At 35.7% G+C, this 17,177-nt stretch overlaps 1 protein-coding gene across 1 annotated transcript; it reads left to right on the forward strand.

Annotated features, from left to right (window-relative positions):
- The first annotated feature begins 8,461 nt into the window (after positions 1 to 8,461).
- GK2 (glycerol kinase 2) lies at positions 8,462 to 10,333 on the forward strand. The gene has a single exon (XM_007447569.1). It carries the CDS (start codon positions 8,484 to 8,486, stop codon positions 10,143 to 10,145), a length of 1,662 nt encoding a protein of 553 aa, XP_007447631.1. The 5' UTR covers positions 8,462 to 8,483; the 3' UTR covers positions 10,146 to 10,333.
- Positions 10,334 to 17,177: the final 6,844 nt, after the last annotated feature.

Raw genomic sequence — 17,177 nt, forward strand, 5'->3', positions numbered from 1 at the left:
CTAAGTCTGAACACTTGGCAACTTTCTAGAGAGTATAATTAAATATCATTCACTATGATGATTTCCTAGTTTTATCTACCTTTTTAGATGATTGCCACAGACATTTTCCTTCCTGGTGGCTGCTTTTTACTAGATTTTCAGTTAATAAAACAATAGAGCAATAATTATGTCTCCTCCTACGGGGATTATTTATTACTAATAAACATGTTTCAGTAAATATGTATTAAAATAATAAATATAAAATGAGTTAAGCACGTATTTTCCATGTAACATATGTGACTCTATTTATATAACAGTTCTGACAATAACTTTGGGGAGAACACCAGCAACTCATTTTATCATTTCAAATCATACTTAATTTGATGTCAAATTCATTTCATTGTAAACATTATAGCAAAGTAACAAATGAGAGCTATATAGTTCCTACTTGATACTATAAAACATATTCCTTTGCCAGTCTTCATCTCCATAAAATTAAACTTACACGTTTCCCCCAAGCTGAGTAAACTTTAGTTCAACGATGGATTCCAGCCTACTGAAGAATAGTTTGTCCATGTAAGACTTAAATGCTTTGGTAGATTCAGACTCTTGGATCAACCCTAGGACCAGCTGAGGATTTGTTAAGTACATTGTTCAACTTTTTGATAATATATTTTCAGGCTATTATAAAAATGAATCCAAGAGCCTTGGAAGAGCCATGAACTATTTTGATGTCCATGCTAGGATGTCCCTTAGACATTCTAATTGCTCCAGAAGAACCCTAAAATGGTGTCTAGTTCTATCTGTGCCTCCATAGGAATGATAACCCCTGGAATAGTACCCTAAAGTTCATCAGAGACTTTCAGGATAAATGTAGAATAATGCCAATGCCAAAGACCCATTCTATTTTCCCTGAAACCTGATAAAACCTGACAGTTGGTTTGAGTAACCAACTATCAATCAATAAAATGATACTTATTAAATGCTTTATATGCCTGGCATTATTGGTGACCATGACAAAGGGACAGGGGGCTGCCTTCATGAGGGTTATAGTCCAGCAGAGATGGCATACACCAAACAATTAATTCAAGTGCAATGATGGGTAGAAAAAGGGAGGTCTAAGGTACAAAGGGATTAAACTAAGGTTAAGAGGTCAGGAAAGGTTTCCATGAAGAAGAAAAATAAGCTGACATTTTGGTAGATGGTATAAGAGAGAAGGAAGGACATCCAGGAAGGTGAACCACCATATGATCCAAGACCAGTGGAGAAAATTAAGTGGATTCTGCGTCCAGATAATCTAACCGAGATAACAGAAACTGTATCATTTTTAAGAAACGTTCTAAAGAATAAAAAAGTCTCTGTTCATGAGACACAGTGATGACTTGAGTGACGTGGCAGAGTCTGCACCGAAGTCAGGAATATATGATAACATTTACCCTTAGTGACAGAATGTCACACATGTAACAGAAGAAAAGTCCACCACCACCTCGCTCCCAACAAAACAGATCTCTCTCCAAATGCCATCACAACCTGATGAATGAAAGGTAGCAACCCAAACTCACGTATTACCTTCCAGGGTCATTCAGGTTTTACGAGTAAATATGTATGACCAAAAATGACTGCTCATCGCACACCATTTTCCCTCTATTAACTTAAAATAAATATCAAGTTTCACTGGACAACATTTTCTAAAATCTTTACATCTTAGAAGGGACAAGTTCCTTTAGAGAGTACCTAAATTTTACCCCTAAGAAAAACGGGTCTGGGAGATAACTGGACTTGCTAAATATCATAAAGCTAGTTAGTCAGAGCTGGAACTAAAATCCTGATTTTTATTCTAATGCTCTTTACACAATTACATACACATATTCTTGAAGTTATCTATATATTGCCACTTTCTAGCAAATGTGATAATGACTGGATATAGATCAACAACCATAACTGGGGAATAGCGCTTGGTCAAGTTATTTATTAGAATTCTATTGTATGACAACTGTAATTTTGTAAATAGTGAGACTGAGGTTTTGATATTAATAATACTACTACTGATCTGGATTTGAGTCACAGATTTGTAGTGACAGTGAACAATGACTGCAAGAAACTAGATAGTGCACTGTTACAGCAAAAGGTGTGTAAACATGGCTCTAACAATGACTCAGCAACAATACCCCAATTTTCCCAAGTTTAGTTTGATCTCCAGCCTCTGTAGCTTCTTTATTTTATTGACATATGTAAACAACACATGCACCAAAAAAAAGTGCAAGAAAACTTTCCCATCCTGATGCTGTAATACGTTTGTTCTCTTGTAAAGTATGTGCAGGCATCACACACAAAATCCACTATGACAGTACACATCAGAACAGTTTACTGACTAAAGACAGAGTGAGATGCCCATTAGACATTCAAGAAAAGGTCACAGCCTCTGATTCTCCTCTCGGGCAGCACTCTGCCACCTCTGAGCCTGTCACAGAAGGGTTTGCAAGCTCTGGGTCTTGTGCAAGGGACATCATCAAAAACACCTTTTTATTGCCTACCTCTCTTTTTTTCCATCCAGGTAACAAGCTATAGAGGAACCTGATAGATAATAAGTGGCAGAATCAAATAAGTTATTCATTCCATCTGCATGAGAGATTCTTTTGCTCACTTAGTCAGCAATAATGAACAATAGCTAGGCTTTCAAATGAAACACTTTCCTCCCCCCAACTCCAACACACACACACACACACACACACACACACACACACACACACACACACAAAGATGTAATGTCTATTTTTTTCCAAAAAGTAAAGAAAAAAAGATGGGGTGGGCAAGACAGAGCATTTTCACATTCTACATTTGCAGAGTAAGTATCCAACACGACTTGCCATGATAACTAAATTTATTATTAACTGTGTATTTCACGATGTTAGTGACAATATGTTAATGTGATTTTTCACGTCCTCCTGCAGTGAACAGATGGCTCCTTTTACTTTACTTTCCACATCAAGTGTGATTATTTCTTGGTGCCAAAAGCCACCTGCCGCTCCTCGGTCTCCAGTCTAATTTTTTATGTTGGTAAAACACAGCAGGACTTGTTATCAGTTGGATGGCATCTTAATAAAAGGAGACATGCCAACATATTGACATCATGTTCAAGGGGAAATTTCAGCCCTTCAAACCCTTAACCCTCTTCCTCTACCCCTCTTCAAAAAGTGAGGGAGAAAAAGGAAAAAAAATCGATGCAGAGGTCCCACCAGTTTCAAGATGTTCGATTACAATTGTTGGGCCTAGAGCCAGGATGCTGAATAGGCCTCCCTTTGTCCCTAAATCCAAGCACCTCACTCAGGGTTCTGCTCTTTTATTCTGTGTAATGATAATTAGCCATAACATATTCCAAAGTCAAATGTAAGCAGGAATACATTAACATTGAGATCAATGTCAGGGCAATTTTCACTGGGAAAATGACAAAGAACACACACACACACAGTCAAAAACTTCAAGATTCAATCATTCATACAATCACTTTCATAGCTGTGAATATGAAACTCATTGGCCTGTCTGTTATGAGTGCTTACCCAGAATGCCAAGGCCTCCTGATGTAAATGCAGTGACTCCCACAGCCTGCACTTAACAGAGAAAACGTGAGTAATAAACCACGGTAGCTCGCTTTAATTTTTCCCTTCTTTATTAGAACAAAGAGGGATAGTATGTTAGGTGATTTGTGGTCCAAGAAGAGGTCTTCCAGGCAATTGGAGGGCATGGCTCTCAACAGCTGGTCCAGCACATTGGGGAACAGCATGCAGAAAAATGCGTCAGCGTTTTGAAGATTACCAACTGTGATGATGCATTGGTTATGACACAATCTAAAAAAAGTTAAATTTCCTAGCCACAAACTATATAATTCAGTGCCCTTACCATCAGGGTGCACACTCTCAAATTCAAGACAAGGTATGTGCAAATTTGATGAAATCAAAACTTTCAAAATTGATTCCCACTCATTGGAGACTGAAAAGAGTAGCAGCCTTCCTGAACGCCTCATATTTCTTGTTAAAAGCCAAACAAAGGGTTAAACCTGCAGCTGGCTTCCTAAGATTTACAAGGTTTATAAAAAGCAGAAGAAAATTCCTACAATAAAAGTGCAAATACCTTAACAAAAATGATTCACAATTAATGGTTTTCTTGGGATGAACAACTATGAGTAGATTATGCCACCAAAGAATCTCTCAAATTTACATAAACTTGGCATTGACTCTTTTATTCCTTTCAACTATTCCTCCAAACAAACAAAAGAACCTGTATGATATAGATCTCTATTAACTGTTTTGCAGCTATTTTTTTGCATTACATTTTCCCAATATTTTGTTATAAAAATTTGCAAACATAGAAAAATTGAAAGAACCAACACCATTTTATCTACCACACAGATTCTACAATTAATATTTTACTATACTAATTTTATTATATATCTTTTCATTTATCCGTCTTTTTATCTATTCATCAATCTACCTTATTATATTAGATTGTAAAATGAATAATCAATAGCCCATCCAAAAATCAAAATTAAAATTAACTTGACTTTATGATAATTAGTTAAAGTGAGAACCATATATAGTGGTGCTCATTAATTCATTCAATATATATTTCTTGAGTTTTTGCTTAGGGTCAGGCACTGTTCTAAATGCTGAAGATGCAAGATTGAATAAAACAGCCAAAATACCTGCCCTCATTGAACTTATAATTTAGTGGGCTTGACAGGGGGAAAATAATAATTAAATGAATGGCTCTCTAAAACAAGATGCGCAAAGGAAGATATGCCAATATAGACAAGTAGTTGGGATTGTTCTTAACTTAGATGTTATAATAAGTGCAGGAAGAATGTTTCATGCATCGCTATATTATTGTCTAAAATAGAGCCTATATATAGCAACCTCTCAAAGCATATCTGTCAAATTACTGAATGAACAATTAAATTTTGAACTTTACAGTGTGGACATCATTTAAAAGATTTTATATTAAGAAGTAACTGCACTATAAAAGAGTGACCTTAAAGGTAAATAAGTAATAATAGAAAGTCAATTCATTTAACAACTCTAATTTTAGCAATCTTCTAGTAAAAGACTTTTTGAAGAAATATCTGATTTCGGGAACTATTCTGAATAGTATGACCATCGTTAAAGGATTTGCATTTGTATGGAATATGACACAAATGAAATAATTTCCTTGTAAAGTATAATGTCTTCAAAAATAAGGTAGTACCAATGATTATTTCAGAGGTGCTTAAATTAAAATATAGGGAGGCTATTAGAGATTAACAATCAAAAGTGTTAATGTTTTTAATTTCTATAATATAAAAATAGTAGAGTTAGTTTAAGCTTCTTAGTTTAAACAAACAAACAAATAAAAAAAGCATTGCTAGTCAGTTTTGGTTAAATCCATCAATAGTTTGTAATTACTCTAAGAAAGTTAAATCAATCTCGTCAACTTTCCTTTCTAAACTAAACTGAGACAATTATTATCTGATTATTTATCGGCTATAACTTACTCACAGTGGAACTAGTATGTAAACGAGTTCTTTATAGACAGAACTGATGACTTTATGTATGTTACTTGTATTAAAAACAAAATGTTTAAAGTATCCCTAGGCTCAAAAACTAATATAATTGGGACATTTGTGTGTATATACTGGAGTGGCAGGGGAGAGGGAAAGTAGAAAACAAACTTTAGATCAAATCTTTTTATTGAATAATCTGTACGTAGAATGTTTACTACTGCCAAATACTTGGGAAGAAAAAAATTTTTTTAATTTTTTTAATGTTTCATGAGAATTAAAACATAGTACGGTAAACACGCATACTGGTAAGTATTGCCTCTAAATGTTTGCTTAGGAAAGCTCTGGTTGAATTTTAAAACTTAACAAAGATATCAGGAAAATCTGTACCATCTTCTGATGATTTCGGTCCCCTACTATTCAAATTAAATCTGGTTGCTAATTTTGTTTTTCTGACTTCCTTTAAAAAGTTTACTTAAAAGGAAAATATGATCCAGTTAAAATAGTAAAATAACAATATTGTTGATTTTTATGGTATTTTCTATCTCGTCCTGTTGGTTTCACTAAGAATAAATGAGCTGCATCCTTGAGCTAACTTAGAAGTATAGCCTATGGCCTAATGCAGAAAATTGCCATTCACTGATTGGACATTTCATGAATTAAAGTTAATGAGTATATAAATATTTATTCACCAACTTTACAATCAATCTGAAAATGTAAGCTTCTTTTCAGTGGACTTCCACTCTTACAATGATGGAGTAACAGAGACTAGATTTATCTTCATTTATCATTTGAAACAATTAAAAAATGGACAAAATATATGAGACATTTCACATAAGTCAAAAATTACATAACAGCAGTTTATAAGATGCTGAATGTCAGTCCATGAGGGACAGTGATCTCTAAGAGGCAAGAAACAAATAGCACGATTATTATGACTGCCCTAGCCTATTGCCTTAAGAAAGTATTGAGGCCACAGCACTAGGAAGGGAAACCCAGGTGGAGCCCAGTGGAAATCCCATAGTGAGGAGATAAAGCTGAGCATCCAGAGAGACAAAGGCAGCTAGACCGCGCAGGATACGGTACTGGAAAGAAAAGAGTTGTACAGGAAGAGAACTCTGGAGACTTTGAGAGTATCCCCTTTGAGTATTCAGTTCAGTATTGATCAGTGCATGTGTGTGAGGAAACTACATGTGACTGGGGAGAGATGCATATGAAAAGACTAATGATGACAGTACCCAGTATTTACCCACAACTGGGAACAGGGACTATTTCCACCAGCCATGAAAAGCTCATTTTTCATGGGCCTTGGATAAAGTACACTGAAGGATCTCATCACAGGTAAGGGGAATAATTAGCCCCATATTAAACACTGTCCTGTTCCACCTAACAAATCTTAAAGGCAAGACCCAAAAGAATCAAATTGTTTCCATGTAACTTAACTGCATTCCAAGACAAAGCTCAAGGTCTTTAGGAACACAAAAATAACCAGCAATCCAACCAGGTAAAGTTTACAATGTTTGGCACCTAATCAAAAATTATCAAGCATGTAAAGAAGCAGAGAAATACAAGACATAAAGAGGAGAAAAATTAATCAGTCAAATTTGAACCAGAACTGACACAGATGCTGGAATTAGCAGATGAAATTAAGTTATTCTAACTACTGTATCCCATGTGTTCAAAAAGCTAAGTTTATATTTTTAAAAATCCAATTGAATTTCTAGGGATGAAAACTACAATATGTGAGGTGAAAAATACAATAGATGAATTAATAGATTAAATAATGGAGAAGAAAAGATTAATAAACATGAAGACATAGCAATAGAAACTATCTAAAATGAATCACAGAAAGAGAAAATAATTATAATAATGAGTAGAGCAGCAGTGAATGCCAATATATGTAACTGGAGTCCCTAAAGCAGAGAAGAGGGGAAAAATAAAACATATTTATAGAAATAATGGCCCAAAGTTTTCCAAATTTGATAAAATCCATAAACCCACAGACCCAAGTAGCTCAATGAGCCCCAAGCACAGAAAATAAGAAAACTATGCCAAGTAATATCATCATAAAACTGACCAAAACCATTGATAAAGAGAAAAAAATCTTAAAGACAGTGAGAGAAAAACAGACATTTAAAAAATAAGTTTGTCAGTGAAGTTCACACCTGAAACAAAACAAGAGAGAAGAGGGTGGAGCAACAGTTTCAAGGCACTGAAATTTAAGGAAAAAAAAGTTAATAAGAATTCTATATCCAGAGAAAATATCTTTATTTTTTTTTTTTTTCTTGCGTTATGTGGGCCTCTCACTGTTGTGGCCTCTCCCATTTGCGGAGCACAGGCTCCGGACGCGCAGGCCCAGCGGCCATGGCTCACGGGCCCAGCCGCTCCGCGGCATGTGGGATCTTCCCGAAACGGGGCACGAACCCGCGTCTCCTGCATCGGCAGGCGGACTCTCAAGCACTGCGCCACCAGGGAAGCCCCCAGAGAAAATATCTTTAAATAGTAGATGAAATACTTCTCAGATGTTCAAAAGTTGTAAAAATTCATTTCCAACAGACCACACTACAAGAAATATTGGGGGAAATCTTACGGGCAGAAAGAACGCGATAACTGAAATGTGGATCCACACAACACAATGAAGAGCACAAGTAACAATAATTATGTTGGTAAATATATGATTTTTTTTTTAAGCTCAAATCTCCTTAAAAGATAATTGAGTGGTTGGGGGTGGAGCGCGAGCCAAAGGAGTGGGGTGAAAAGATGCAGCGCTGGTTAGAGGACAAAGCATGCCCCAGCGCGTTCAGGTTCAGCCTAGGCAGTTACTGAGCCTCCGCGTTATGATCCTGATGCTCCTGACGTTCTGCGTACCCCACCCCCACCAACACCTCCATCACCGGGGAAACGGCACCAGAGCTGCTGAGCACCGGAGCAGCTGAGCTGAGCACCAGAGCAGCTGAGCCCACCTACAGGTTTCATGGACGCTCCGAAGACAGCAGTTGTGGGGCCGTTGGTGGGGGCAGTGGTCCAAGGTACGGACTCCACTCATTTTATGGTTTTCAATTCAAAAACAGCGGAACTACTTAGTCACCATCAAGTGGAATTAACCCAAGAGTTCCCAAAAGAAGGATGGGTAGAACAAGACGCTAAGGAAATTCTTCAGTCAGTTTATGAATGTATAGAGAAAACATGTGAGAAGCTTCAAGAACTCAGTATTGATATATCCAACATAAAAGCTATTGGTGTCAGCAATCAGAGGGAAACCACTGTTATCTGGGACAAATTAACTGGAGAGCCGCTCTACAATGCTGTGGTGTGGCTTGATCTAAGAACCCAGTCTACTGTTGAGACTCTTAGCAAAAAAATTCCAGGAAATAATAACTTCATCAAGTCCAAGACAGGCCTTCCACTTAGCACTTACTTCAGTGCAGTAAAACTTCGTTGGATTCTTAACAATGTGAGAAAAGTTCAAAAGGCTGTTGAAGAAGGTAGAGCTCTTTTTGGTACCATTGATTCATGGCTTATCTGGAGTCTGACAGGAGGAGTTAATGGAGGTATCCATTGTACAGATGTAACAAATGCAAGTAGGACAGTGCTCTTCAACATCCATTCTTTAGATTGGGATAAAAAGCTGTGTAACTTTTTTGAAATTCCAATGGACATTCTTCCAAATGTCTGGAGTTCTTCTGAGATCTACTGCCGAATGAAAACGGGGGTCTTGGAAGGTGTGCCAATATCTGGATGTTTGGGGGACCAGTCTGCTGCATTAGTAGGACAAATGTGCTTCCAGGAAGGACAAGCCAAAAACACGTACAGAACAGGCTGTTTCTTACTATGTAATACAGGTCATAAGTGTGTATTTTCTGAACACGGCCTCCTGACCACAGTGGCTTACAAGCTAGGCAAAGACAAGCTGGTATGTTATGCATTGGAAGGTTCTGTTGCTATAGCCGGTGCTGTTATTCGCTGGCTGAGAGACAATCTTGGAATTATAAAGACCTCAGAAGAAAGTGAAAAACTTGCTAAAGAAGTAGGTACTTCTTACGGCTGCTACTTCATCCCAGCCTTTTCAGGGTTATACGCACCTTATTGGGAGCCCACTGCAAGAGGGATAATCTGTGGTCTCACTCAGTTCACCAATAAAAGTCATATTGCTTTTGCTGCACTAGAAGCTATTTGTTTCCAAACCCAAGAGATTTTGGATGCCATGAACCATGACTGTGGAATTCCACTCAGTCATTTGCAGGTGGATGGAGGAATGACCAACAACAAAGTTCTTATGCAACTGCAAGCAGACATCCTGCATATTCCAGTAATAAAAGCCTCCATGCCTGAAACAACTGCCCTGGGAGCTGCCATGGCAGCAGGAGCTGCAGAAGGGGTAGATGTTTGGAGTCTTAAACCTGAGGATTTGCCAATGGTCATGATGGAACGGTTTGAACCACAGATAAAAGCCACAGAAAGTGAAATTCGTTATTCTACATGGAAGAAAGCTGTGATGAAGTCAATGGGTTGGGTTACAACTCAGCCTCCTGAAAGTAGTGAACCTACTACGTTCTCTAGTCTGCCCTTGGGTTTTTTTATAGTGACTAGCATGATAATGTTAATTGGAGCAAGATACATCTCAGGTGTACCATAATAATATCAAACATGGATTCTCAAGATGTGAGCTTTTCACAGAATGAAAAAACCCCAGCAATTCTGTCTCTTAATGTAATGACACTATAACAGACTGACTTTATTTATAAACCACTTGCTGCATGGCTTATGAGAACCCTACAAGTAAACCTATGGCTAGAAATAAATAAATTACAGCAGAAAACACTGCAGAAACATTTGGTGTGTTTTTTAACATCAGCAGTTAAGGTCAGGCCAACCACTGGGAGTCAACCCCCTCCACTGTCATGAAATCCTGCTCCACGCCCTCTAAAATATAGAATATTCAGATTCTGTCTATGGAATTTTTCATCAAACATTTTCTAACACTTATGGACCAGGATTTGGTTCTCTGTGCTACACGCACTTGATTAAGAGGTATAACTAACCTGCTAAAACTGAGGGACATCTTATTGTAGTTGTTGTTCTGAATGGATCCCAAAGTCCTCTTTTGCACATATTAGAGAGACCACAATACCTTCACTGAATGTTTAATGGAAACATAAGTTTTTATAATAGAAATTTAGTAATCTCATAGCTATTTTCCTAGAAGATATTCATCAAAATTCTTCAGACATTTTACATGTCCTCACTAATTACACTAATTTTCTGTGTAAATCCTATAGGAAGGACATGTTTTCCTTTGTTTTTTCTTTTCATATTTCTATTTTATGTAGTTTACTTGGTATGTATAACATATATGCTTATATACTTCATATAGAGAGACCATCTATGAAGCTTAGAAGAAGGGTAGTCTTAAGTGGACCAGTACTTACATAAATAATTTAGGGTAAACATTTATATACACACACACACACACACACACACACACACACATATATAGAGAGAGAGAGAGAAGAGAGAGAGAGGGAGAAAGCAATGAGCATGCATACTATTTATCAGGAGAAACTTTTTTTTAAAGAGGTGGTATTTAAAATTTATATGTTTTATATTGATACAAAACAAAGTGTATTATGATTTTAACTGTATTTTACACCTTACTTTTTAATTTAATTGCCTTAGCTGGATATATGCTGGAAGAAAAAGGAAAAAAAGACTGTGGAATACTACAGTAAGCATTATTTTCAAGCAGAAAAAAGAACTGATTGCTCAAATGAAACTAATTATATAGTATGTAGTTTAAGCATATGCAGAAGAAAACAAAAATAGCAAGAAAGTTGGAAGTAGATAAATGGAAGTGTAATAAATACTCTAAGATTCATATATTATATGGGAAGTGGTATAATATCATTTGAAGTTACACTGTTAATTAAGTACTCTAAATCCTAAAATAACAAAACAAAAAGTTACAATTAATAAGCAAATTTAGTACATAAGCCATAACTATAAAAATATTCATTTAATCCAAAACAAGACAGAAAAGAGATGAAAAAGGAAAAAAAGAATAGGTAAGAAAATAGAAAGCAATAGTAGGAAAATACATTTAAACCTAACCATGCCAATAAGCACGTTAAATATAAATGGTCTAAATACCTCGATTAAAAAACAAGATCGTCATATTAGATAAAAAAGAAAGACTCAAATATATACTGCTTCCAAGAAACATATTTCAGAAAAAGAGAAAAAAATAGTCAAAAAGAAAAAGGATTTTAAAAAGATATACCATACTCATATTAATGGAAAGAAAGCTGAAGTGGCTATATCAATATCAGAAGGTAAATTTCAAAGCAAAGAATATTACCAGTGATGGACAAGGTCATTTTGCAATGATAAAGGGGTCAATTCATTAAAGAGATATAACAATCCTAAACATATATATACTTAATAACAGAGCTTCAAAATACATAAAGCAAAATCTGATAGAACTGAAAGAAAAAGGAGGTAAATCTACAATTATAGTAAGAGATTTCAATATCTCTTCCTCAACATTTGATAGAACAAGTGGACAAATTAATGATATAGATTTGAACAATACTATCAAATAACTTAATTGACATTCATATAACATTCCACCCTACAGTAGGAGAATACATACTCTTTTCAAGTGCATATAAAATATTTACCAAGACACACCTCATTTAGGCTATCAACCAAGCCTCAATAAATTTAAAAGGATTTCATATAAGGTATGCCATCTGAGTACATTGGAATTATAAATCAATAAAAGGATTTTGGAAATCTCCAAATATTTGGAAACTAAATTTAAAACTTTTAAATAATCCATGAGTTGAAGAGATAAAGAAGGAAAATAGAAAATATTTGGAACATAATGAAAATGAAAACACAACATATCAAAATTTATGAGATATTACTAAAGCAGTACTTAGAAATTTCTAGGACTAAAGGCCTATGTTAGAAGAGAGACAAGGTTTCAATGAGTGACCTCAGCTTCAATCTTAAGAAACTGGAAATAGGATAACAAATTAAATGCAAAGCAATAGAAGAAAAGAAAAAATAAAGAGGAGTGCAATAATCAATGGTACAGAAAATAGAAAAACAGTAGCAAAAATCAATAAACCAAAATTTGTTCTTTTAGAATATCAATAAATTGATAACCTTTAAGCCTAGACTGGACTAATAAAAAAAGTTGACAAAAATTATCAATATCAGGAGTGAGATTGATATAACTATAGATCCTAAGGATATTAAAATGATAATACAGGAATATTATGAAAACTTTATCCCAGTAAATTGACAACTCAGATGAAATGAACAAATTCCTTTGAAAACACAAGCTACCAAACTCAAGGAAAAAACAGATAACTTGAATAGCCCTATATCTATTAAATAGGTTGAATTCCTAGTTTAAAACCTCCTCGCAGAGAAAACTCCAAGCCCAAATGGGAGTTATATCTTCAATGATAAAGAAATAATACCCATTCTACACAAACTCTTCCTTTTCAGAAAACTGAAAAGGAAGAAACACTTCCAAACTCATTCTATGAGGCCAAGATTACAGCATTAATCTGATTCCAACACCAGACAAAGGCATTACAAAAAAACAAAACAAAACAAAACAAAAAACTGCAAATCAATATCCTTTATAAACACTGATGCAAAAATTCTACACAAAGTTTTAGCAAAATTAATCTAACAATGCATAAATAGGATAATACATCATGACCAACTGGGGGGAAGCTAGGATAATGAATCAGTGTAACTAGAAAACTCAATCAATATACTTCACCATATTAACAACCAAGAAAGAAAAACTGTATGAGATATAACTACACATTGACTTGAGTGCCTAAAATTAAAAAGAAAACCATATCAAGTTTGGTAAAGATGTAGAGGAACTGAATCTCCCACATGATTCTACTAAAAATGTAGAATGATTACAAACATTTTAGAAAACAGTTTAATGGTTTCTCAAAAAACTAAATATACATCTATCACATTATCCTAGATATTTACCCAAGAGAAATGAAAACATATGTCTGTACAAAGATCTTTCCATAGCACTTTACTTGTTATAGCCAAAAACTGGACACAACTCAAATGTCCACCAGCAGGTGAATGAATAAACAAACCATGGTATATCCATAAAATGAAAAGCTATCCAGCAACTACTGATACACACTACAACATAGATGAATTTCAAAATAATTAAGCTGAGTGAAATAAGCCAGACAAAAAAAGAGTAGTATATATGTAGTGTTTGATTCTATTCATATACAGTTGTAGGAAATGCAAACTATTACATAATGGCAAAAAGCGTATCAGTGGCTGCCTGGGAACTGGGGGGTGGGGACAGGTAGGGGGATGGGAATGAGGAGTGGGCAGCAGGGGGTAGGAGGCATGATTACAAAGGGGCACAAAGAAAAATTGGGAGGAATGAATATGCTCATTATATTAATTGTGGTGACGTGTCAAGGGTGAATATTTATGTCAAAATTAATCAAACTGAACACTTTAAATATGTGCAGTTTATTATATGTCAATTATACCTCAATAAAACTGTTTTGAAAAAGCTTACCTCAAACTCTGAAGGAATATAACCAAAGTTTGCTCAAGTAGGTTAATTCTTTGCTCTTCTCTATTATGCATACTGATATATCCTCTGCTTCCACAGTCTGCTAGCATGGGGTGTTCCAGTCCCTATTTCTAGAAGGTCTATGAGCTTTATTTGAAGTCATTTGTGTGATTAGGCTGGCAAAATACATGATAATGTCTAGTATCATTGAAAACAAATTAACTTCCCATTTCATTTATCTGTTCATAATTCTCAGTCTGGGACCCACTGCAACTGACTTTATGAAGAGTCACAAACAAAGATGTCATAAGAAAATTAGACTAAAAGTCCTCAAACCTTCAGTATCTCATTCGTTCTCACTTCTTCAGTATTATACTCCTGTGATTATATCTTTTCCTTTTTATATCTTTGCCTTTATAAGTCTCACTTTCATAATTTAACTTACATTATATTGGTAAATTACAGTACTTTGCCCCAAGGCTATAAAGGAGCTTCTGTATATTCTATTATAAAATTAGCTAATTAATAATTTCTCTATATTGCCACTAAGCAGAACTACACAGTTAAATTATGACAATGGCCTCGCATCACATGCACGTTATAAAACAGCAGTCATCATTTAATGTCAGGCATACGTGTGAGTGAGAGAGCATGAGCTCAAACACGAACCAGGAGAATGAAAAGCATCTAATTCTGATACTGTTTTCCAAAGATACAGTTTGTGAATTAAAACATGTCGTGGCTGAGAAGGGTCAGTAAGGAGGAAGAGAGAGAAGAAACAAAGAAGGCCATGAAGGGCAAGGGATGTTAAAGGTATCCAAAGAGAAACAAGCTGTACTATTAAATCTAATTAGAGACACCCTATATGGTATCCATGTAGGTAGCTTTAGAGGTGGCAGCCACAGACATCAAACTTAGAGGGATAAGCATCTTCCCCTCCTCACCTGGTAGAGAATCCTAAATTACTATCTGTTTGTGCCTGATTTCTGGTGCTTATATTATTATTTTGATATTCATACTCATAAGCTCACAGGGAAGCTATTGATTCACTCACCAGTAAGCCCTCTTCCCAATACATCAGTATAAACATTAACATTAAACCATCCGCGTTTAGGTGGAACATTATAAACCTACTCTATGACTGTTAGATATGGAAAATTTGTTTCCATATGCTGTTTTCTTTTTAATCAGAACAAATAAGATCCCCTAGAGTAATCCTCCAGTAAAGTCTAGAGTAAATACAGTACCGTCTCAGAGAGTCACCTACTTTAGCCTCCCACGGAAATGACAGCGCTACAGTCCATTCTGATTGTTTCAATCAAAACAAAATGAATAAACTTAATATTTAAATATTCCCCCATAGTTTCCATCAACAACCTTTATAGCCAGATTTATTTGAGCGTTGGAGAAATTTCATGTGATCCTTGTCCTCTGTGTGTTTAGCATACGTTACAGTTCATTATCATATCAGCCCTCAACAAACTGATTTATTTTACAGAAAGGAAAAAAAGAAGGCCTTGACCTTTGGTGGGAAAAAAGTAGAGGGTGATAAGACTGTTAATAATCTTATATTCAACTAACCATGAAATTCAGTTCATTGTAAATAATCCACAAATCTTTCTCCTATTCAGTTATTAAAGGATGTTTTTCCAAGTGTCATAGGAAATCCAAGCTTGAAAAACATTTGCAAACCCAAAACAGTGAGGAGACATTATATGTCCATACTAGGAGCTTCAAAATAGAGCTAGGCAAAAACCAAGTTAAAAATGTTCTAATGATTGCAAATGAGGATAACTCTGATCTGTCTAGCTTTCACTCTAAACTGAAGTAGGCAACCTGCTTAACTGCATGTCCCTGTTTCCACCTCTGTATGACTTAGCAAAGTGACCAGAGCAGGGGCTGAATAGACACCTTGCAGCGGGAAGCTTTGATTAGGATCTCTCTCTCTCTCATTGTAAGATAAGGTTTGTCTGGCCTGAAGTATATTTTACCAAATAAACTGACCACTTCTTCTCAGCTCTTTTTTAAATAGGCCACAGATATCTACAATTAGCTCAGCTTCACAGTTGAGAACAATGAGGAAAAGAACAAGAAAATCACCTTCCCAATCCAAAAAGGGTATAGCTTTAGAACTGAGGAGATGATTCATCAGGAGAATATGATTACTTGCCTAGAATTTAGTATTTTCAAAAACTGTTTTCTCAATGAAAACTCCGAGACTACTTTCATGCTGTAAGAAGAGCCTGCAGGTGGATGGGGCTTGAGAAAGCTTCTAGCTCAACATCTTTTAATACAAAAGAAGTGAAAAGTTTAAATAACTTACTAGATGTCGTTACAAACATGCTGGGAGTAAGATTAAAATCTGAGTTTTTATATTATAATGTTCCTTTAGCTTCACCCAGCTGGTAGGGCTTTTCTTGGGCTTTGTCTACCTCACACAGCTGTGTTATGGCTTTTTACAAGACGAAAGAAGAGGTAATGATAACTTATGAATTTCTTATAAAAGATAGAGTTATGTCTTGCTCAACAAATAATTTGGTGCATACTTACATACTCATACACACATACAATTTTTATGGCCACTTAAGCGAGGCACATTCTGGAAGATTCCGAACTACAGTAAAACCATTTTCTATTCTCCAGTGATTTTCTATTCCTGAAAAAAATGTTTACAGACTCTTTGGGGAGCCACTTCCTTAGTCATGAAACATGCCAGAAAATTGGGAGAGCGCTGATAGAGGTACCATTCCTTTCTAGATACAAAGCTTGCTACTCATCTCCAAAGAACTGATATACTTTCAGACTTACCTAGTTCTTCCCTTCATTTCAGGGAGAGATGCAAGTTTCTTCTTCCACCTCCTCTTCCTTCTTCACCCTCCTCTTTGTCTTTTTCTTTTTCCTGAAACAAATCCACTGAGTCATATCATATGGTATTTACTACTCATATTCACAAACATCAAAAGGACGGCAATCTGTTTAATATCCTGCAGATGAACATGCGCTAAAAATTGGCACTGGCAATCAGGCACACACTGCCCACTGCGCACCAAGCAGCAATGTGCTAAAGATCTGGCCTGTTGT

The sequence above is a fragment of the Lipotes vexillifer genome, unplaced genomic scaffold, assembly GCF_000442215.2.
Source record: "Lipotes vexillifer unplaced genomic scaffold, Lipotes_vexillifer_v1.1 scaffold272, whole genome shotgun sequence".
Lineage (NCBI taxonomy): Eukaryota > Metazoa > Chordata > Mammalia > Artiodactyla > Lipotidae > Lipotes > Lipotes vexillifer.